This window comes from Notolepis coatsorum (assembly GCF_963971535.1).
Source record: "Notolepis coatsorum genome assembly, chromosome: 2".
NCBI classification, from domain to species: Eukaryota; Metazoa; Chordata; class Actinopteri; order Aulopiformes; family Paralepididae; genus Notolepis; species Notolepis coatsorum.
In genome coordinates, this window is record NC_140166.1 from 147,329,983 (window position 1) to 147,354,363 (window position 24,381).

Here is a 24,381-nt window from a genome sequence, read left to right on the forward strand (position 1 = left end):
CCGGATATATAACGTTAATACAACGCCTCAGTGAATTATTTAGTTCAATGGGACATTTCGTTTTGAACGGTGAACTAACTCGCGTTAACGTGAGCTAACGGCTAACAGGTAGCACACACACGTCTCTCTCTACTAGACTTTGTGGAGCGTTTGTTGATGTCAGGAGCTATCGGTAGCTGGCCGACTAGATACCGTTCGGTTAGACAATGCCTCATCATGTATTAAACTAAAAGTGAATAGTTGACTGGGTCATTTTGTAACGGTAGCTAAGCTAACGTTAGCTCAGGGAGACGCCGCCGACAGCTGAGCTCCCGTGTCCCGTCCCACTAGACTACTAGATCCGTGTTTACATGCGTGCGGTAGGGGCTGGCACGCCCACTGCGCGAAGCCTCCTAAATAACTTTTTCCAGTTCGCACATATCTATTATCTATGACTAATTCTATCTATTTTTAGGGGCAAATGCGAGTGAAATAGTCGCGCTGTGGTTACATGACGTCATTGGTATTTTAGAGCTGCACTACCGGTTTAGACGGTATAGTCAAAATCCATACCGTAGAGCAAATTCATACCGTTTATACCGTATACCGTTTATACCGTCCACCCCTAAGAGACAGTCCACAGACCTGAGCAGGAGATTCCAGGAGAGAGGGTATCCTACAGAATGGATAGATAAAGCTGCTAACCGCTTTGATGTGGCCACACAGGACGAATGCCTGCAACCTAGCATTAGACCCACTAATCTACTACATGTAGTAGATTAGTAGTACTACACTACTAATGCACTACATATTCTCCTGTAGGTTTTGAATTCACAAAGATCCTACATAAACACTGGCACATCATCAACTCTGATCCCAAACTCCAATCTGTCTTCAAGGAACCTCCCACCGTAGTTTACAAACGCCCCCCCCCCCAACCTGAGAAACCAACTAGTGAGATCCTACAGCCCACCCACGACCCACGTTCCTAGATAACACCCCGGATGGGAACTACAAGTGTGGTAACTGTGCACAGTGTGGGTATACTATTAAGAGCAAGACCTACACACATCCACTTAATGGTAAAACCCTCAGAGTCCGTGGCTTCATCACCTGTAGCTCCACTCATGTCATCTACCTAATAAAATGTCCATGTGGCCTGAGCTATGTAGGCAAAACCAACCGGCAACTCAAAACACGCATCAGTGGACACCGCAGCAACATCAGATGTGGTGATGAACATAACCCGGTTGCAGTACACTTTAGACAGGCAGGACACAATATCAGCACATTAAGATACACAGACATTGCAAAGGTAGAGAGACCAGCGAGAGGCGTAGACCATGGCAAACTACTTTTGCAGAGAGAGACCTACCATATACACACCCTTCAGACTATGGCCCCTCTTGGACTGAATGAAGAGTTTGACATTAAACCCTTCCTGTAAATACACACATTCTGTCTGGTTCTGTTTTTTAATAATCTTTTCAGTTTTTTAAGTTTTCTTATTATATATATTTTTCTCTATTTTGCATGTGAAGGTGTGTTACATCTAACTACTAACTACTACTACTGTTATTGTAACTATGTACCGTATGTTCTGGCACTTGAGCTGCAGTATGTTTTGTAAATTTGTAGACTATAGGCTAATTGATTTGAACCTTGACCTGGTTCAACCTTGACCCCTAATATGTATGTATATATACCCCACCCCTTTTCACATGTTGGTGACACTTGAAAAAGGCCACAGGCCGAAACGTTGTGTTAAAGTATATTAAACTTGGGAACACTGCAGACGGTGTGCTGACTTTTTTTCCACAACTTTACTTTGTTCCCCCCCCCCCCCAGTTATTTTATACTGGTGTTTTATTTTTATTTATTTTATTATTGTGTTTTCCCCCACCATCTCTCATCGCTCAGCGATTCCAGTGGTTACCTTTCTGGGTTCACTTTAAGATTCCCCTTTTCGTGTGTGTCAAGTGTGTGTCCTACGGGTTGGGCACCGAAAACCGGTTCTAATAGGAACCGGTTCCTAACTTCCGGTTCTGGAATTTTTTTTTTTTTTTTTTACTTTGTTAATTAATACCCTAGTTACAGTACAGCAACCAAATTAAACTGTATTAAGTCAACTGAACATGTGAATAGTAGGAAAACATTTAAAAATTTTCACACAAAAAAAAAATCCTGCGAAATAAGATGTGCCCTGTTTTGACCTGCACCTCAAACAATCGGAACCGAGAATCGATATGGAGAATCGGAATCGGAACCGGAATCGTTCAAATCCAAACGATGCCCAACCCCAAGCGTCTCTCTCTCCTCCGTTACGTGTGACCAGTGAGTCTGTCTGACCGCCAGGGGCGGATTTAGGATTGTAGGAGATCCGGGGCTTAGCCCAGATAGGTGCCTGCGTGAGCGGGCACGGATTTTTTTTACTTTGACACCACAACCTTTAACTTATACCACCACCTTAAAGCGGAAAAAGGCACTAGAGAACACTTAAATTCACACCCTTTAATTAATGAAGCAAACTATAAGAATTTATAATAATAATAATAATAATAATAATAATAATAATAATAATAATAATAATAATAATAATAATAATAATAATAATAATAATAATAATAATAATAATAATAATAATAATAATAATAATAATAATAATAATAATAATACACTGTTTGTATAGCACCTTTCATACAAGAATTGCAGCTCAAAGTGCTTCACAGCAGTACAAAAAGACAGGCATAAAATGAGCACAACATTGGCAGATCAAGAGCAATGCATAAAGTGCAGACATAAAGCATAAAATAGATAGCAGTAAAATAGACAAAGTCAAGGTAAGACATAGAACATTAAATCACATCGTTTTTCATTGTTGTTCTTTTATTCGATATTTCCATTCATAAAGACATGCCGGCAGCCTGTGTTATCACTGGGGATGGGTCTGATATCTCAAAAGTCCAATACCACCGCCTAACACCTTGCGGCCACTATTGCACTCCATTTGAAACGATGTGGCTTGGTGTCTGTCATTTTGGAAATTACACCAGACCACCCTGAAACTACACTCATATTCACGACGGTATAAAACAGAAATGTATGGATGGAAAAATTATCTGTTTTTTGCATCTTGACCGGAAGAAACTCAATGACAATCGACTATATTATTAGATCCATAGCTATAATATATAATATAGCTTTAGGCCTGCAAACACAGCCACGTATCCCCATGTTAAAAGGCGCTGGCCTTTCAACAGTAACAGTAAACAGCGCCATCTGGCGCTGAAAGTGTTAATATACGTCTTTGTTTACGGTTTGATTATCACTGATACAAAGTAAAATAGTGCAGTGCAATAAAATAGTTAGTAAAATAGAATAAAAGAATGCAATAGTGCATTGCAATAAAATAGTTATCATCGTATTTTTTCAGGAGGCCGGTAAGGAGTGCATTACAGTAGTCGAGTCGGCTTGAGATAAAGGCATGGATCTGGTTTTCAGCGTCCTTTTGATTTATAAATGGCCGTACTTTAGCTATGTTTCTAAGGTGGAAGAATTATGTTTTTGTCAACTTGTCTGCTGGCCACCGTAAATGGCCACCGTAAATGCCCAAAACCCCCACCACCTCCTAATAGACAGTCTCCTCCCCACCGCATGTATATACTCCCTCCCCGCCGTATGTATATTCCCCTCCCACCCACCCACCCCCTCCTAATGTACAGTCCCCTCCCCATCATATGTATATACTCTGTCAGGATCTAGGGGTAACAGTACTGTATATTTGAATACCGCCTATGTCACAAATGTATCAGTACTAAATACCTATATGTCCCTATGCCATAAATGTCATGTATGTTATGTATGTCATAAATGTCTATATGAATTGAAAATGGGGGACCCTGATGGAAACAAGACAAACGTCTTTCTCAGGTCTGCATCCCCTTAACAATTGTATGTATTGAGCCGTACTGTATTGTACCCATTCTGCAATCTGTTAAATAAAGTTTTCATTCATTCATTCATTCATTGTTGATTGTGATTTAAAGCTTAGGTCTGAGTCTACCATAACACCAAGACTTAACTCACTCAAATAGAGTTAGCAGCTGGATAGACTACAGATGGAAATTAGCTTCTGCTAAATCTGGTGCAAACATATTTTCATGTAACAATGATTAATTGTCACAAAAAAAAATAAAAAAATTATTATACATTTTTTTATAATTTTTTTTAAAATATATTCTGGGCTTTTCAGAAAACATTCAGGGCTTGAGCCCAAGTAGCCACCCCCTCATAGATATATATAGAACACTAGATAGCTTACCCGTGCTGCCGGCCAATGGAGAGCGACGTTGTCGTAGGGCGGCCATCTTGCTCCAGGCAGCTCAGCTACTGATTATGTATTACATTAATGTCTACTTTTTTACTTAAAGGCAGTTTTTTTTTCTTTCTTTTTTTTTACAAACCGCTTGAATCATAGCCACGTTAATAATGCTTGTAATAAACCAAAACGTTTGTAAATCCGTCAATATTTCAGCGAGTTATGAGTATTTTTGTCTGTGCAGCTCACTCACCCTCACTCAAGGCTGACTGGAGCAAGATGGCAGCGGTTCAGCGACGCTGGTGACTCCGCCTTAGGCTATCTAGTGTTCTATATATATCTATGCACCCCCTAGCCCCGCCCCTGCTGACCGCCCCATCTGTGGAGCGCACCGGACTATTGAGAAACCATAGGAATTTCCCATTGGTTCTCTCAGCCCACGTGACTATTTCTAGCATTTCCATTGGCTATAGTGACAGACATAGATATATGATCAGTGATGCCACAGATTACTTGTAAAAAATTATCTGATTACTGATTACTGATTACCCCTTTAAAAAGTAATCTAGTTACTTTACTGAATACTTGATCATCAAGTTATTTTGAAAGTAACTAGGTGGGCGGCTGGGTGGCCCAGCGGACTAAGTGCTTGTCACCAACGCGAGAGACACTGGTATCGAATCCGGCTGTCAGCGTTGCCTCCGGCTCAATTGGCAGAGTCAGCGGGAGGGAAGCCGGTGGGTAGTATTCTGGTCGTTGTAAACAGTGACTCCTACAGGTCGGTCAGGGCGCCTGCACAGCAAGGGAGGGAGATGGTGAGGGTAGTATGACCTTCCACACACGTTACACCTCACCAATGAGAGTCCGCGCTGCCAGGTGAAAAGAGGCTGCTGGCTGTCTCCTATGTCTCGGAGGAAGCATCTGATAGACTTCAGGGCTCCCTAGACCGCCCAGTGGGGGGCACATGCAAGCAACGACCAGGAAGGGGAGGGGGGAATTGGCATAATGACAAAAAAAATTGGGATGGGAGAAAAACACAGAAAAACAGGAGGAGAAAAAGTGGATAAAAAGAAGAAAAAAAGTAACTAGGTTACGAAGTCGTCGTCCCCCCCCTGCTGCTGCCACAACAAGAATGAAAACAGTTTTTTAATTTTTATTTTTTTTATACTTTATTGAAAGTGCATAATGTCATAAATCATGATTGGCTGCTCAGACAGGTCATCATGAGACGTCATCAGCCATCAGGCCATATAAGGTCACAGCTGTCCACTGCTCAGGCACTATAGGACAGTGGTTCCCAAACGAAATAAAATAGAAAATGTATAAAATATATTTTTTATAAAAAATAAAATTGTAAAACCGTTGTGTAATATAAAACATGGTATTATAGTTTGTTATTATCATGTGTGTGTGCGTGCGCGAGTGCACGTCCCATCTCCGGTCTAGGTGACTGTACCCCTGGCTCTCTTATCATCAGCATTATGAGATAGTAACTAAATAGTAACGCACAGCCACTTGGAAAAGTAACTGTAATCAGATTACTGGCTTGTAAAAAGTAACAAATTAGATTACTATTTACTGAAATATGATAGATAGATACAGCGGATTAGAAAGACCAATCTAGATATTTCAAGATCCTATGCCTTACACTTTCAATTTAGATGGAGAGATGTCAGATACAATTTAAAGTGAGTCTTCATCACAAACGGTTCTTTTTAATGTTCAAAAAGAAAAGCAACTTACATATTTTAAACGTAACGCCATGGTGACTACTATTTTTAGAACATGCCTTGCGGGCAACTCGCATGTTCCCTGCGTGCGGCTAGACACGGCTGCCTCTGCATTAGATAAAAGCATCCAACAAATGCCATAGGCGTAGATTTAGGGGGGGTGCAGGGGACATGTCCCCCTCAATATTGAGGAGAGGTACATTTTTCCCCCTCAAAACATATTTTTATATATATGTAACGGATGGTATCATGAAGCGCAGTCACAAAGGGCTGGGGTGAGTAGCGGTGCTATGGGTTAAACTCACTCTCACATCCTCAAAAGACACATAGACACGTTACAAAGCAGTGAAGTCACCTCTTGGTATAGCGGTCTGTGCTGTTGCACGCGGCGTGGGAGACCCGTGTTCGAAACTCCCTCGGGGCATCGACGTTTGAGGTGACGTTGTCACAACCGTTACATATATATATATATAGCCTGAGAGCCTTACTGCATTATATTCCATTATATTTGTGCCAGTGGGTACCTGAATGTTGTCTTTTCCTTTACATAAATAAAGGCATTCCCACCATTCCACATTCCCACCATTGAACATCGGGGTCGGGACCATGCTGGAAATAAGTGTTGTCACTTTTGCATGTCATCCCTTGGATTTGTTGTGTCTTTGGATCCATAAATAAAATCAATCAATCAATCAAATCACATACTTATGTGCAGAACAGCAGGATGCAGGAAGAGTTTGATGCTCAAAGTCTCCTCTGGGAAGAACCACAACCCCCCCCCCCCCCAGGTTGAAACCAGACCTACACACTGTATATACTGTATATATACTGTATCTATATATATTGCTATGGTGTTGAACCTGAAGGAGACTCTCACACAGTGAAGCCTCCTGCCATGCTGCAGCCTTCCCAGGCTTGAATACACTGACCTTGAGGTGTTGGGAGGGATGCCAGCTTCGCCACTTAATTGGTGCAACAAATCTTGAAATCCTTCAGGTGTAGTTCAGCAACACCGCGATTAATGGAGATAAATGTAAGCCGGCGGAGCCAATGTAGTATACTGCTGCTCTATGGTTTTTACACTTTTAAATACCGATCCTGCCGGTATATCCTGAAACAGGGAGAGCAGAGAGACTGTAAAGACGGCCGTTAAATGTGCGGAGAGGAGAAAGACACCCTGGCAGCTTCTCACGTGATGTATCATCCTCTCTTCACGCTCGCCCAGACGTGACAGAATCAAGATAATGCAGAAAACCATATCATCTACTGTAGATTTTCGTTTTATGTCATTTTAAACCTTTATTTAAATTGGAAAGGCAACTGAGGTTTCCCTCATTTACAGTCACGCTGAGTGTACATAGAGTTAAGCACAAAAACAAAAGGCATATGAAATCGCACAAGATAACAATTAGACGAGTAACAACTTGATTGACAAAGGTTGGAGATCAAGGCTTTAAACTCTGCAACAGAGGGGATAATCTCAAGCTTTAAGGACCATTGGAGTTCATTCCATGAGCTAGAGGGCAATACAGCAACATACAGATTTACCCTGTTCAGAGCAAACTATGGGACCTTAAGGACCAGCCAGTCAACAGGTTCTATAGGTACCAATATTCCATTCCAATAATGATGTAGTATAAGGATGTAGCTTACCAATAATGTTGTAGTATAGGGAGATAGCTTACCAATAATGATGTAGTATAAGGATGTAGCTTACCAATAATGTTGTAGTATAGGGAGATAGCTTACCAATAATGATGTAGTATAAGGAGGTAGCTTACCAATAATGATGTAGTATAAGGAGGTAGTTTACCAATAATGATGTAGTATAAGGATGTAGCTTACCAATAATGATGTAGTATAAGGAGGTAGCTTACCAATAATGATGTAGTATAAGGAGGTAGCTTACCAATAATGATGTAGTATAAGGAGGTAGCTCACCAATAATGATGTAGTATAAGGAGGTAGCTTACCAATAATGATGTAGTATAAGGAGGTATCTTACCAATAATGATGTAGTATAAGGAGGTAGCTTACCAATAATGATGTAGTATAAGGAGGTAGCTTACCAATAATGATGTAGTATACTGAGGTAGCTTACCAATAATGATGTAGTATAAGGAGGTATCTTACCAATAATGATGTAGTATAAGGAGGTAGCTTACCAATAATGATGTAGTATAAGGAGGTAGCTTACCAATAATGATGTAGTATAAGGAGGTAGCTTACCAATAATGATGTAGTATAAGGAGGTAGCTCACCAATAATGATGTAGTATACTGAGGTAGCTTACCAATAATGATGTAGTATAAGGAGGTATCTTACCAATAATGATGTAGTATAAGGAGGTAGCTTACCAATAATGATGTAGTATAAGAAGGTAGCTTACCAATAATGATGTAGTATAAGGAGGTAGCTTACCAATAATGGTGTAGTATAAGGAGGTATCTTACCAATAATGATGTAGTATACAGAGGCAGCTTACCAATAATGCTGTAGTATAAGGAGGTAGCTTACCAATATATATATTGAAATTCTTTATTGGGAAAACCACATTGAGATACAGTATCTCGTTTTCGAGATTCACCCAGTAAAATACATGTTGAAAATACATGTTGAAAATATATGTTGAAAATACATGTTGAAAATACCGTCAGAAAAGCGCCGTTGCCAGCGTCCCTCTGACGGAGCAGAGCCTGACGGAGCAGAGCCTGACGAAGCAGACAGCGTTCTGCACGGACTGCACCATCAGCGCGCCGCAGCCCCTCTACCTGCAGTAAACATGATGGACGAGCGCCGGGGGATGGAGACGGCTGAACAGCGGTCATCCCGGTCCGACTGTCACGGTCTCTAATCCACCAATCACATGGTCTCTAATCATGCTCCACCAATCACATGGTCTCTAATCATGCTCCACCAATCACATTAACTTCGAGCTCACGGGACTCGGAGGAATCGTTAAGTTGGAAGGAGCCGCCCCCCCCCCCCACCGTGGAATGTGTTTTGATGCTTCGCTGTGAAAGAGCGCTTCTGATTGGGTTAGGGGAGACGGCGTACGAACCTTGAACCCTAGTCTAGAACCCCCCCCCCCGGTTGCGTAAAAAGGTCTTCATGAAAAATCAGAACAATGATTACAGACGCAGGTACATGGGCAGCCCCATCGCCGGGAATGCAGGAATGAAAGAAAATAATATAGGAATGGAGGTAAATCAAGGTTTTTTATATTAAATAAAAAATATATTCAGATCAAATTGTATTGCCTACATTTATGTCTTTCTATACTATCACTATCACCCTGCTCATCGTATCTTATCGTGTGTTATCTTTAACACGTAGAAATATGTTAGATCTCAGTATTTAAAATGTTTTGTCCCATGACCCAAAACCGGTGGTCTGTAGTTTTGGTGTGTTACGGTAGACATGGTAACCATGGTAACTACAGATGACTCATTACGCCATCTTCCGTTAACACTGACAGGTGTGTGGATTGCAGACAGACGGACGGGCAAGAGGCAGAGAGAAGCCACAGATGGTGTGTTTAATGAGGAACGGCAGGCAGGCAGGCAGGTATAGGAGCAGGTCAGCAGAGAAAGAACACTGAGTGGCTCCGCTGGTAACAGACGGATGAGAGCTTTATACGCTGAGGTAGCGGCTGATCAAGTTTCAATTTCAATTTACTATCCTGGCTTCCCACAGTCGTGGAAACAAAGGTAATCGAGGTACTAAGTGACTATTGCGCTTGCATGTTGTGTCGCTCTCATTGTGTCTTGTGTAGCACATCCTTCCTTCACAGCCGTGTGCTGTGACCAATACCGGAGAGCATCGAGTCTGAGTCGAGACCAAGACTTTGAATTTGAGACTTTGTAATGTTTACTTTCAACCTTTTAGAAAGGCTTCACATGGGTGTTAAGAGGGTTAAGAGGTTAGACACATTCTACTATTTCAATTTGAGAACCTGATGTCTATGGATACTAATATTAGGAGTAGTATACAGACCTATTGTACACGCTGTCACACAGAGTTATATGGGTCGACTATCAGACTATACTGCCCTGCAGAAGCTAACCGCATTTCTTTTTCAAAATGTAGTTATAAGTGAAATTGAACTTCTCAATATCTGTTTTATCTTGTGACAACGTTTCAAAGTTCAATCTTTGTTTTAGAGAAAAGGGGAATAAAGAACTGCAGTAACTACAAAGTCACTGGACAGTCGAAGAACGTTAAAGCCCTTGTTCTCAGTTTCACTGTTGGCCTGGTTACTGCGGTTAGCTTCTGCAGGTAGAGAGATGAGTGTTATGATTACAGTGTAGGTACATCACATGGCTTTAACTGCCGTCCCTGTGGCCTCCTGACATCCCTGACCCCTGACCTCTGTCCAGCCCTTCGTTTTCCTAGAGCGAGACCTGCAACACTGATAAAAGGCAGATTTTTGTATTCGGGTTAAATCTATGTGGTTATTGGCAGTGGCGGCTGGTGAATTCTTCTCCAGGGGGGGCGCTATACCAAACATTTTGCAAACATGTACCAAGGCACGCATTGGCGAATATTTAAGTAGGTTGTGAGTACAACTATCACCATTGCCATCAATCAATATATGATCACAGTCAGTCAAATCACCCCCACGACACTCAACTAACCGCCTCGGACAGTCCTTTATACCAGCGGCCATCAGGCTCCACAACAGTGGGCAGCGACTAGCAGCCTCCAGGCTCCACAACAGGGGGCAGCGACTGCTACCAGACATTGACCTGGGACTTATAGGAACACAAGGAGGACAACCTACACTACCTTAGGCTTACTGCACCTTATGTGGATACTGTGGTACTGTGAATAATGTATATTTCCGTGGATAACGTGATACTGTGAATAATGTATACTCAGTAGATAGTAAATTATAACACTACCTTATGCATACTGCACCTTATGTGACACTGTGAATAATGTGAATATTTCTTCAGCTAGTCAGATAGTAAATTATATTGACCATATTGACCAAATTGTTTACACTGCCTGTGTTGTTTTTACTACCTGTACACTGTGTTGTTGTTTTACTACCTGTACCCCCCCCCCCCCATGCTGCTATGATGCCTGAATTTCCCCAAGGGGATCAATAAAGGAATATCTTATCTTATCTTATCTTAAATGCAGCCACGTTTCCAATAGCCCTACACCAGGGCTATTCAACTGCCAAGCAATTTGGACCGGCCCGCGGAAGATTACATGATAATTAATTTTTTATTTTTATTTATTTTTTCATGTCAACGTTCACACGCACAATATACCTAGCATTTGCATCACTGTTTGCGGGTAGCCCTCACTTCCTATGAACCCTCTTGCCATTGCCCAGTCAAATAAGTGCAATCTCTCTCATTATATGTGTGTATGTAGGCTAGGCATGTCTGGCCCCCACCCCCCCTGATGTTTGAGAGTTAAGAGTGGACAATAAGTGCTAATAAGATGCTGTGATTTACTGTTGTTGCACAGACATGAAGCACTTTTTCATAAGCTCAGCTGCACTATAAATGTGTTTTTTGTTCAAGTGTTGATGTTAGAATGTTCAGATGCACATCATGCACTTGTTTGTTTTTTATTTTATTTTTATATTGAAATGTTGAAGAGGAGATGTTGCAGTCATAAATGAAGCACTTTTTGCTGGAGATGTTGCAGATGTGGCACATAAATGAAGCACTTTTTTTTTAAAGTATACTACTTTTGCAATGTAGTTAAATAAAAGTTATGAAAATGTGGTTGCGTGTTGTGTCAAGTGTACATATATTCATAGCACGGGGAGGCGCCGTGGCAGTCCGGCCCCTGGCCCCTTGGGTTTCTGACAATGTGGCCCCCTGAACAAATTTAGTTGAATAGCCCTGCCCTACACAAACACGCACAGCTCTCTCTCTCTCTCTCTCTCTCTCTCTCTCTCTCTCTCTCTCTCTCTCTCTCTCTCTCTCTCTCTCTCTCTCTCTCTCTCTCTCTCTCTCTCTCTCTCTCTCTCTCTCTCTCTCTCTCTCTCTCATTCAGATCCATCCAATAATAATCACAGATGTATATCGGCGGCTACGTGGCGCAGTGGGCAAGGCGCTCGCAACGAATGCTGGAGACTAGGCTCGAACAGGACGCCTCCTGTTCGAGCCCCGCTCTCCACATTGCTTTCAGTTTAGCTGGTCGTCCACAGTAATACACATTGGCCGTATTACGGGGAGGGAAAATGAAGGGTGGGGATCGGGCGTTGTGGACAGCGACTCCTACAGGTCGGTTGGTGCGCCTGCGCAGTAGAATCAAGAAACGACGGGGGCGGGGCCCCTCCAAAGCCCAGACCCCCGACGCTGAAAGATCGAGGCTGAAAAGATGAAGTCAGGTGAAAAGATGCGACGGCTGTTACCTCGAGTATCGGAGGGGACTCGTGCTATGTATGACTTAGTCCACATTGCAGCCGGCTTGTGGGAGGCAAGAAACAACGTTCGAAGACAGGGGAGGGTTGAATTGGACGATATGAAAATTGGGATGGGAGAAAAAATAAAAAAATGGGAGAAAAAGTGGATAAAAAAAATAATCACAGATGTATATCTTGTCATTTTAAACAAGTTACCATTATATTGTCCGGATGATTATGCCCCCCGCGGCGAAATTAATTAGTTAGTTCCCCCTCACAACAACAGAGCATTGCTCTAACAGAGAGAGAGAGAGAGAGAGAGAGAGAGAGAGAGAGAGAGAGAGAGAGAGAGAGAGAGAGAGAGAGAGAGAGAGAGAGAGAGAGAGAGAGAGAGAGAGAGAGAGAAAGAGAGAGATTGCGACGCACTTGTTTAGTTGAAACGCGCCTCGGTCCAGCAGGGCTTGATAAAGGGTATTATGTCCACTGTCCAGACTGTTGATGTCCATGTCCACTGTCCAGACTGCATCCAGCTAGCCATATAGCTTGTTGTTGTTGTTGTTGTTGTTGTTGTTGTTGTTGTTGTTGTTGTTGTTCTTACCGAACCAGCTAAGACCGAGTACAGCCTTAACCCTTCGAGAAGCTTTGTGGTCCAGGCTTGAACTTTCCATAAAAGTGTCCATATAAATCTATTTAGTTAGATCCAACACTGTCTGAATGTACAGTATCTTGTGATTTTTACTACTAGCAGAGCCCCTCAAGGTGATTAGGGACGCGATGTCACGTGCCACTCTCAGCCAATAGAGTGACTACTTCGGGCACTAGAGCAAGCGCCCTCGGGTATCGTATTTGACAGCGTTGATTGTGTTATGTTGTACGTACGTATTTATTTATTTACGTACGTATGTATTTGCATTTTGCCCTGTGAGTTGCGCACTGACGGTGGAGCTAGGATGGAGTGCCCATGAAAAGGGTTGGAGGGGGCTAGGGGCTGGGGGAAGAATAGGACACGCAAATAATTCTTTCTTCTTCTTATTTTAACCAGGGGGGGCAGCGCTCTAGCGCCCTCTATGGATGAACCGCCACTGGTTATTGGAATCACTACATGTGACGTACACCGGCTGAGGCTGCCGGGCCATGATTATAATGAGACTGGTATGGTTAATTACACTGTGGTGTGGTGTGGTTAATTATACTGTGGTGTGGTTAATTATACTGTGGCGTGGTTAATTATACTGTGGTGTGGTTAATTATACTGTGGCATGGTTAATTATACTGTGGTGTGGTTAATTATACTGTGGCGTGGTTAATTATACTGTGGTGTGGTTAATTATACTGTGGCGTGGTTAATTATACTGTGGTGTGGTTAATTACTCTGTGGTGTAGTTAATTATACTGTTGTGTGGTTAATTATACTGTGGTGTGGTTAATTATACTGTGGCGTGGTTAATTATACTGTGGTGTAGTTAATTATACTTTTATGTGGTTAATTATACTGTGGTGTGGTTAATTATACTGTGGTGTGGTTAATTATACTGTGGTTAATTATACTGTGGTGTGGTTAATTATACTGTGGTGTGGTTAATTATACTGTGGTGTGGTTAATTATACTGTGGTTAATTATACTGTGGTGTGGTTAATTATACTGTGGTGTGGTTAATTATACTGTGGTGTGGTTAATTATACTGTGGTGTGGTGTGGTTAATTACTCTGTGGTGTGGTTAATTACACTGTGGTGTGGTTAATTATACTGTGGTGTGGTTAATTACACTGGTGTGGTGTGGTTAATTACACTGTGGTGTGATTAATTACTCTGTGGTGTGGTTAATTATACTGTGGTGTGGTTAATTATACTGTGGTGTGGTTAATTATACTGTGGTGTGGTTAATTACTCTGTGGTGTGGTTAATTACACTGTGGTGTGGTTAATTATACTGTGGTGTGGTTAATTACTCTGTGGTGTGGTTAATTACTATGTGGTGTGGTTAATTATTCTGTGGTGTGGTTAATTACTCTGTGGTCTTGTTAATTATACTGTGGTGTGGTTAATTATACTGTGGTGTGGTTAATTATACTGTGGCGTGGTTAATTACACTGTGGTGTGGTTAATTACACTGTGGTGTGGTTAATTATACTGTGGTGTAGTTAATTATACTGTGGTGTGGTTAATTATACTGTGGTGTGGTTAATTACACTGTGGTGTGGTTAATTATACTGTGGTGTGGTTAATTAGTCTGTGGTGTGGTGTGGTTAATTACTCTGTGGTGTGGTTAATTATACTGTGGTGTCGTTAATTATACTGTGGTGTGGTTAATTACACTGTGGTGTGGTGTGGTTAATTACACTGTGGTGTGGTTAATTACACTGTGGTGTGGTTAATTATTATATAGTGTGGTTAATTATACTGTGGTGTGGTTAATTATACTGTAGTGTGGTTAATTATACTGTGGTGTGGTTAATTATACTGTGGTGTAGTTAATTATACTGTGGTGTGGTTAATTATACTGTGGTGTGGTTAATTATACTGTAGTGTGGTTAATTATACTGTGGTGTGGTTAATTATACTGTAGTGTGGTTAATTATACTGTGGTGTGGATAATTATACTGTAGTGTGGTTAATTATACTGTGGTGTGGTTAATTATACTGTGTTGTGGTTAATTATACTGTGGTGTGGTTAATTAGACGGTGGTGTGGTTAATTATACTGTGGTGTGGTTAATTATACTGTAGTGTGGTTAATTATACTGTGGTGTGGTTAATTATACTGTGGTGTGGTTAATTATACGGTGGTGTGGTTAATTATACGGTGGTAGGTATATATGACTCATTTCCTCTAATGCTTGGTTTGGAAGGAGGGAAGGAGAGGTTCTGGCTCTGAGTATGTGGGAGGCTGGATATCACCTGTGAAATATTGATGAGTGTGAAATTGCAGCGACCTGGATGACTTGAATAATTTCAGCTTTTCCTTGCTTTCTCTTTTTGAGCTTCAGCATCTGTCTGTCTGTCTGTCTGTCTGTCTGTCTGTCTGTCTGTCTGTCTGTCTGTCTGTCTGTCTGTCTGTCTGTCTGTCTGTCTGTATGTCTGTCTGTATGTCTGTCTGTCTGTCTGGTAGACAGTGTCTCAGGAGGTAGAGCGGTCGTCTGGTAAACAGTGGCTCAGGAGGTAGAGCGGTCGTCTGGTAAACAGTGTCTCAGGAGGTAGAGCGGTCGTCTGGTAGACAGTGTCTCAGGAGGTAGAGCGGTCGTCTGGTAAACAGTGTCGCAGGAGGTAGAGCACTCGTCTGGTAAACAGTGGCTCAGGAGGTAGAGCGGTGGCCTGGGTTCAGGCCCTGGTTCAGCAGGTAGAGGGGTGGCCTGGGTTCAGGCCCTGGTCCAGCAGGGTGGTATGTGTGTTTGGATTAGGGTTGCATCGGTATATCACCCCTTGACCACGCTACTGGTATTACAGCTGGAGTTGCCCCCCCGGACGTGAACCACTGATCCTAATGTAAACTGGATTTGAAGAAGTCTTTATTCCACGGTTCGCACAAGGTCCTTGACGTGCGTGCTTGATTTTTTACAAAAAAAAACAAGGCCTGGAATTCCTTGAAAACACACAGTTTTTTTAACAAGGTGCTTAAAAAGTCCGTGAAATTCAAATCAACCATTTGCATCGAAAGTTTTGTTCAATACAAATAAACTTCTTGATTCTTGATTCTTGATTCTTCTACTTGATTCTTCCATGATAAAAAAAATATTTTATTTTGTAACTAATTGTCGGAAATTGGTTTTAAGCCATATTATTGGATCAGATTTTTTTTTAACAGTATTTAAAAGTGAATTGCATCCTTTTAAATGCCATTTTAAAATGGAAAAGTACTTGAAAGTCCTTGAATTTCATTTAGTAATGTCTGTTATTCGTAGCACACATTGCAACGTAGTCATGCAGCGAACACACACATACGATGGCCGCCACACATAAAGATTTTTGGGTCACCGATTAAATTCTTTCTCTGCGCTTGACATAGGTTGCGGCTCCTGTCCGTCTTCATCAGGGCGACGGGCGTTAGTGATTTGTCCTGCATGTTCTTCCATTGGGTTTAGCTCTTTTTCTGGAGGGCAAACCCTTGCGAGCACAGGGGGGGGGGGACATGCAAACTCCACACAGAAAAGCCCGGGAGATTCCCCACTTGGGTACCTGGCAACACAACACAGCAACCCTGGTCACCAAGTGGTAATCGAACCCAGGACCTTCTTGCTGTGAGGCGACAGTGTTAACCACTACACCACCTTGCCGCCAACAAATAGTTAGGGTGGGTCAAATGCAGAGAGCGAGTTTCCCCAAAGGTGATTCAAAAAGGTTCAATTTAAAATGTTGTAAAAGCATGTAACTATAACTTTACTTGTTGGCTCAGTAGAAGAATCAAGAATCAAGAATCAAGAAGTTTATTTGTCATATCAAGAATCAAGAAGTTTATTTGTCATATACATAGTGAAATGCGGGTGGGCATGCCTGCATCGATTGTGCAATAATACAATAAAAATAGGCATACGAAAAAGAAAAATAGGTAAGACACAAGTTGTGCATGATAAAAAAAAGACATGCTAAGTTCCTGAGAAACTGGTTCCTACTGTATGTACACTACTATACACTATACAATTTACAATTGACAATTTTAACGCCGCCATTTTTATACTCAATGTATCTAAACTAGGGATATTGGCTTTTTTACCCATACCGATATACCGATATTGTCCAACTCTTAATTTCCGATACCGATATCAACCGATACCGATATATGCAGGGTCCCCCCCCCCCCCCCCCCCCCAAAAACTGAATAACTTCAGGTAATTAACTTAAAATCAATTACATATGTCTTGTTGTGGAATTAATTAACATAACATTATGCATACTTTTGACAATAAATAAAATCAGAATTTGTTCTTACTTGCTTGCCTGGGTAAATAAAGGTTATAGAAATGTAAAAAGAATTTAAAATAAAATGTGTAAAACCGATACAGATATTTTCCTATATCAATGCCAATATCGGCCGATAATATCGGTAGGCCGATAATATCGGACATCCCTAATCTAAACTATACTATGCAATATCCTCCTTCCTTTAAAGTGACTTTTCCAGTATTTAAAGTGACATTTTGTTTAAAGTGATTGTTTTAGCGGTTGCCGCATGAGTGTTGTGTGTGTGTGTGTGCTTGTGAGTGGAGAGTTCAGTGTTCTGATGGCCTGGGGGAAGAAGCTGAGCCTGAGTCTCTCTGTTCTTGCTGCATGTATGAGGAGGGGCTTGCCTGACCGCAGCAGCTTGAACAGGCTGTTGTTGGGGTGGTGGGGGTCTTTCATTATTCTGCAGGCTCTGGATTTGCACCTCTTGTTATATAAGACCTGCAGGGGTGGTAGTGCAATAACCGTAGTACGCTCTGCTGAGCGCACCACTCTCTGTAGGGCCTTCCTGTCCTGGGCGGTGCAATTTCCATACCAGGCAGTGATGTTCCCAGTCAGGATGCTTTCTACAGCCCCGGAGTAGAAGGACTGGAGTATCTTCCCCGATACTCTGAACTTCCTTAGCTGTCTTAGGTGGTAGAGGCGCTGTTCCGCCTTTTTCACCACAGAATCTATGTGTGTTGACCATGTCAGGTCCTCTGGGATGTGGACTCCCAGGTACTTGAAACTGCTCACCCTGTCCACGATAGCCCCGTTTATCCACACTGGTGTGTGTGTGTCCTGCTGTATTCTCATAAAATCCACCATCAGCTCCTTGGTTTTACCAATGTTCAGGAGTAGGCTGTTATACCGGCACCAGCGTGCCAGGACATCAACCTCCTCCTGATAGGCCTTTTCGACGTTGTTAGAGATCAGCCCCATCACCACCGTGTTGTCCGCAAACTTCACTATGGAGTTGGAGCTGAACCTGGCCACACAGTAGAAAGTATGCGATAACTGCTGCATGTAGTAATTGATTCTCACAAGCCTAGAGGCACATGAAGCCTCTTCCAGGGGTGTAAAAAGTACCCAGAAATTATACTTAAGTGAAAGTATGGGTACCGTCTCAAAATCTTACTCAAGTAAAAGTCAGAGTATCTGGCTAAAAACACACTTGAGTAAAAGTTAAAACGTTTTTACTTTTAAATGTACTTAAGTACTAAAAAGTAAAAGTAAAAACTTTTTTTCTGACTGTCTATTCTTCTATCAAAGATTCACGCTTTCTAGTCTTGCACAAGGACCAATCAGCATGGGTATGGGCGGGTTAATTTTCCATTGATGGGGATTTGATTGGCTGTTTTTAAATAAAGAGCGGCCGCAGAATTAATAATTATTTTATTTTTATTTTGCTTTTTTCCTGGACCTTTTTTGAGGGCCTCTTCGGGGGACAACTTTATTATTTATTATACGTTTTAACTATTTACAGTGCAAAATTAAATAAAAAGTGTAGTAAAATAAGAAAAATAGTGACATTGCATTGTCCTCTCGGAGGGGGGGAACTCAGACTAGACATTGACAAACAAATTACAACTAAGGACAATGAAGGACAACAACGAATACACATGACAAGGGAAAGGGGGGGGCAGAGAGGGGAGTAAGTAAAGTAGGGGGTGAGGAGGGGGCTTGAGAGAAGGGTGGTTGTGGAGTGGATGGCTCACAGGTCAATATCATTTGATAGGAGCCTAGATTATCCACAAGCAATTCCCAGATGTTATTAAATTGTGAGACTTTGATACTCGAGTAAAGTACAAATCCCCCAAAACAGTACTTAAGTATTGTAACAAAGTACAATTACTCAAGTACTTTACAACCCTGGCCTCTTCAGGACCGACGGCATCATTTCAAAGACGGTTGCAGGGATGTAAAAAGTACCGGTACCCAGAAATTATACTTAAGTGAAAGTATGGGTACTGTCTCAAAAACTGACTCAAGTAAAAGTCAAAGTATCTGGCTAAAAACACACTTGAGTAAAAGTAAAAAAGTCCTACTTTTAAATGTACTTAAGTACTAAAAAGTTAAAGTACTTTTTCTTTTTAAAGGGATAGACCAGGGGTCTCAAACTCATTCCATTGTGGGCCAAGTTTTCATTTTAACTATACATTGATTGCACCAGGTGAGTTAGTTGAAGAGGTGAGCCAATTAGTGAAATCATCAGCTGGTGTTTAGGCAAGGCTGGAATGAAACCAAGCATACACTCTGCCCACAATGGAATGTGTTCTGCGATAGACAATGCTGAAATGAAAGAACAGAGGACACTTTTTTTGCATTAAAATTATTTAATGCACTTCTCCATTGAAGGTAAACTAACATGGACGGCATTCACATCACAGCATGAATAATATCACAATATTAAAAACAGAATGGTGTATCCTGAATAATATCACAATATTAACCACAGCATACTGGATTATCCTGAATAATATCACAATATTAAAGACAGAATACTGGAGTACACTGAATAATATCACAATAGTAAAGACAGAATACTGGAGTACCCTGAATAATATCACAATATTAACACTATCAGTGCCGGCCTTGTTTACCTTTTTACCCCCTTTTACCTTTTACCCCCCCCCCCCCCTCTCTCTCTCTCTCTCTCTCTCTCTATCTATCTCTCTCTCTCTCTCTTTCTCTCTCTTGCTCTCTCGCGCTATCTCTCTCTTGCTCTCTCACGCTCTCTCTCTTTCGCTCTCTCTCTCTTGCTCTCTCTCTCGCTCTCTCGCTCTTGCTCTCTCTCTCTCGCTCTCTATCTCTTTCTCTCTCTCTCGCTCTCTCTCTTGCTCTCTCTCTTGCTCTCTCTCTCTCTCTCTATATCTCTCTCTCTCTCTCTCTCTCTCTCTTGCTCTCTCTCTCTTGTTCTCTCTCTCTTGCTCTCTCTCTCTCGCTCTCTCTATCCCTCTCTCTCTATCTCGCTTTCTCTCCCTCTCTATATCTATATCTCTCTCTTTCTCTCTCTCTTTCTCTCTCTATATCTACCTATCTGGCTTTGGGCTTGTTTGTCAGGTTCCGGGGGTGTTTTGTGCATTTTCCCTGTTGCTGCTGGGTGTGCGACTGTGCAGGTGCATTGCCACTAAGCCTCGGGCAGCGCTGTTATTTAAGGATGTGTTGACTGTATCATATGCCCAGCCTCGGGCAGTGCTATTATTTGGGAATATGTTGACTGTGTCATGTGCCCAGCCTCGGGCAGCGCTACTATTTAAGAATATGTTGACTGTATCTGTGTGCCCAGCCTCGGGCAGCGCTATTGTTTAGGAGTATGTTGGCTGTATAAAAAATACAGGGGGGGGGGACTCGCGTTTGGAACTCGCACAGGGCCTCGCATTTCTCCCAGACGGCACTGAGCATGGGTATGGGCGGGTTCATTTTCCATTGATGGGGATTTGATTGGCTGTTTACCTGCGGTAGGATTAATGTTAACGTTAGTTCGGCCAGATAAACAATTCAAATATACTAATTAAAATGGTTGGACCTGTGAGATTTGTACTTTGTACTTTGTAGGTCTGCATTTTATATGTAAGGAGTAAAAAGTATGTTTTTTTTCTCTGAAATGTAATGGAGTAAAAGTACAAAGTATACAAACCTAATAATACTCGAGTAAAGTACAAATCCCCCAAAACAGTACTTAAGTATTGTAATGAAGTACAATTACTCAAGTACTTTACACTCCTGGACGGTTGTAAATCTGCCAGAGATCCAGATTTTATCCGACAGCAGGGACCTTTAATCACAGGGCGGTGAATATCAGCATCAGCACAACCTGGATCATCTCTCATCTGAGACCTGATGATATGAGCCTTGTTACACATGGCCGTGGAGATTCATCTGCTGGAGGCTTTATGAATTATGAATGAATTATTATTATGATGCCTGGTGGTATTGACAAGGTGTACCTAAAGGGGAACAACATGGAACTTGAATGAATGAATAGTTTATTTTCTGTCTTTGTTTACAACAAATCAAAAACACCCTTTTTTTTAATCCACTTTTTTCTCCTATTTTTCAATTTTTCTCCCATCCCAATTCCACTGTGCCAATTCTCCCCTCCCCTGTCTTGAACGTTGCTCGCATATGCCCCCTACTGGCCGGTTGTAGGGAGGATAGAAGCCTTGCATCACGTGTCCCCTCCGATACATGTGTAGGCAGTCTGTCACATCTTTTCACCTGCCAGCGCGGACTCTCATTGGCGAGGTGTAACGTGTGGGAGGCTCACACTGCCCCCGCTATTTCCTGTCTCTGCTGTGCAGGCGTCCCCAACCGACCTGTAGGAGTCGCTGTCCACAACGTCCAGATTATCACCCATCGACTTCCACCCGCTAACTCTGCCAATTGAGTTAGTATGACGGCCGGCCCAAGCCGGAGGCAACGCAGACAGCCGGAGTCGAACCCGGTGTCTCTTGCGTTGGTGACGAGTGACGAGTCCACTGCGCCACCCAGCCACCTAATCAAAAACACACTTGTGTGGACTTACAAAAAGAAAAAATCACAAATGTACATATTCAAAGTAAGCTCACACACAAACTCCAAACTCATTGACCAAAAAAAGGAATAGGCTGAAGCACACTATCCTTTACATTTCTTAATTAACCTTAATCCTTAACTTCAAGGATTAAAATCAGTGTGTCACATTACCGTAAGGCATGCACACACACACAAAACACACACAGACACACACAGACACACACACACACACACACACACACACACACACACACACACACACACACACACACACACACACACACACACACACACACACACACACACACACACAGACACACACGCACACGCTAGGCCTCTATAATTGTCATTTGAGTGGTAAAACTCATACCACACACACGATTAACATGTTTGAGTTAATTTAGCAGAGGAGTGCAGTGAGTCACACTCCAGCTTCCGAAAGAGTTGATCCGTGTCTCTGTCTGGGAAGCAAGCTGACTTTTATAAAAAAATAAATAAAAAAAAAAAAAGAGAAATGGCCAGTGGTGGATTTCCATGTTAGTATTCAGTTGTGTGACGAGGCGTCAGCGTGATAGAGAACTGTGCCGCATAACTTAACCGTCTCAGACAGGCATGCATGATGGATGAATCTATTTCTTATTTTTACAGTATACAGTGCAGAGTATTTCTGTCCAACACACACACACACACCTTTCCGTAATAAGAAAAAAATTAAATATGCATCCCTGTGCATGCTATTAACCTCTAGAATCTTTAAACGTGAAATGTGCTATCACGCCACGGGAAAATTACTTCCTCTGCTTTCTCGAGAGCGGGTCTCATTTATACATAGGATTCCTAAGTACGCTTGAGCTTCAGAGAGCCTCCTATCTCCCTGGCTAGTGAAGACGAGGCCACAGCACAGCTAAAGAGCCAGCATATCACCAGGGTTATCACGTGGGCACCTCCCTTCACTGGTGTCTAGTCCAGTTAGGCCCACGACACCTCAGGAATGTTCAGCGGTCCAGAACCAGCCCCCTCCATGCTAGCTCCCACTTCCACGATACCCCTGTGTTATCCTCTGTCAAAAATACAATCCTGATGCCAATATCACACAACCACAGAGAAGAAAAGGAATACTCTTACCCGTTACGAACGGGGTAAGTGAGTTCCAAGTTGTCGAGAAGAATGAGACGGAGAATAGGTTACTCTTCCAAAACAGGTTCCACTGTTTATTAATAGGATGAGAGTATACAAGTACAGAGGAAGAGACTTAGGTCAGCGCTTTGTTCCAGCTGTAATCTTGTCCCTAGTTTTAGGTGAAGCTCTAGCAAATGACAGAGATAGAGCAAACGTTAAATAGGCACATACCAAACATTCCACGCTGTCAATAAGTGACAGCAGTCTGACAACCAATGACAGCACCCAGGTGTGACAGACAATTAGTGATGACAGCAACATCAGTGGTGACATACAAGGTGAACCCACAACAACAGGAAGTGACCCAGGTAGACAGTAGGATACTATCCTAAGGAGGATAGGCTCCCCGAACGTTACACTTACCCTTTGTTTACTGCTGACATTATTTCTCCTCAACAAAATCCACTGACTGCCTTTCAATGCTTCTTCTGACATCTCATTTACCGCTTTTCACAAACCCCGCCCACGAATCCCCAACTCTCCCAATAATGATAAAGTTGATTGTGCTATATATGCCACGCTACGTATGCCATCTGAACTCATGCATGTGTCCTGTCCACATCTGTTCCCTGTGCAGTTCCCTGCGGCGGGGCGCTGACGGAGCGCAGGGGCACCATCCTCTCCCCGGGCTACCCGGAGCCCTACGCCAACTACCTGAACTGCGCCTGGAAGATCTCCGTTCCTGAGGGAGCCGGCATCCAGGTGAGAGGACGCTGTTGGAGGGTTAGGCATCCAGGTGAGAGGACGCTGTTGGAGGGTTAGGGATCCAGGTGAGAGGACGCTGTTGGAGGGTTAGGCATCCAGGTGAGAGGACGCTGTTGGAGGGTTAGGCATCCAGGTGAGAGGACGCTGTTGGAGGGTTAGGGATCCAGGTGAGAGGACGCTGTTGGAGGGTTAGGGTTTAGACTGAAGCCAGGAGACATCCAGGTGAGAGGACGCTGTTGGAGGGTTAGGGTTTAGACTGAAGTCAGGAGACCTCAGGAGGCTAATGCCTGATGGGAGTTCAAGGCTACACTTAGACCGCAGGCAGAAGTGACCCAAATCTAAATGTGCCCTCAGCATATATAATATATATATTTAAAAAAAAATATATATATATAGGATATAAAAAAAATATATATTTTATTTTAACAGAAAATTAAAAAAAATTCTATTGTCTTTAAAGTGTGTTTCCTCTGGTTTCAGATCCAAGTCGTGACCTTCGCCACGGAACACAACTGGGATTCTTTAGACTTCTTCGACGGCGTCGACAGCAACGCGCCAAGACTGGGCAGCTACTCAGGTAAAACACACTACTCCCCCTCCCCCCTTCTCCAACCCTCAATCAAACGTCACCCGACGGCAAGGGCGGGAGGCGCGCGGGGGGGGGGG

At 42.5% G+C, this 24,381-nt stretch overlaps 1 protein-coding gene across 1 annotated transcript in view; it reads left to right on the forward strand.

Moving 5' to 3' along the window:
• The window catches only part of LOC311223559 (CUB and sushi domain-containing protein 3-like), a gene marked incomplete at both ends in the record, with an annotated part of 752,195 nt that overhangs the window by 420,504 nt on the left and 307,310 nt on the right, over window positions 1–24,381 (forward strand). Inside the window, 2 exon segments of the mRNA XM_084308339.1 lie at window positions 23,570–23,712; window positions 24,196–24,292. Coding sequence (XP_084164465.1) covers window positions 23,570–23,712; window positions 24,196–24,292 — 240 coding nt within the window.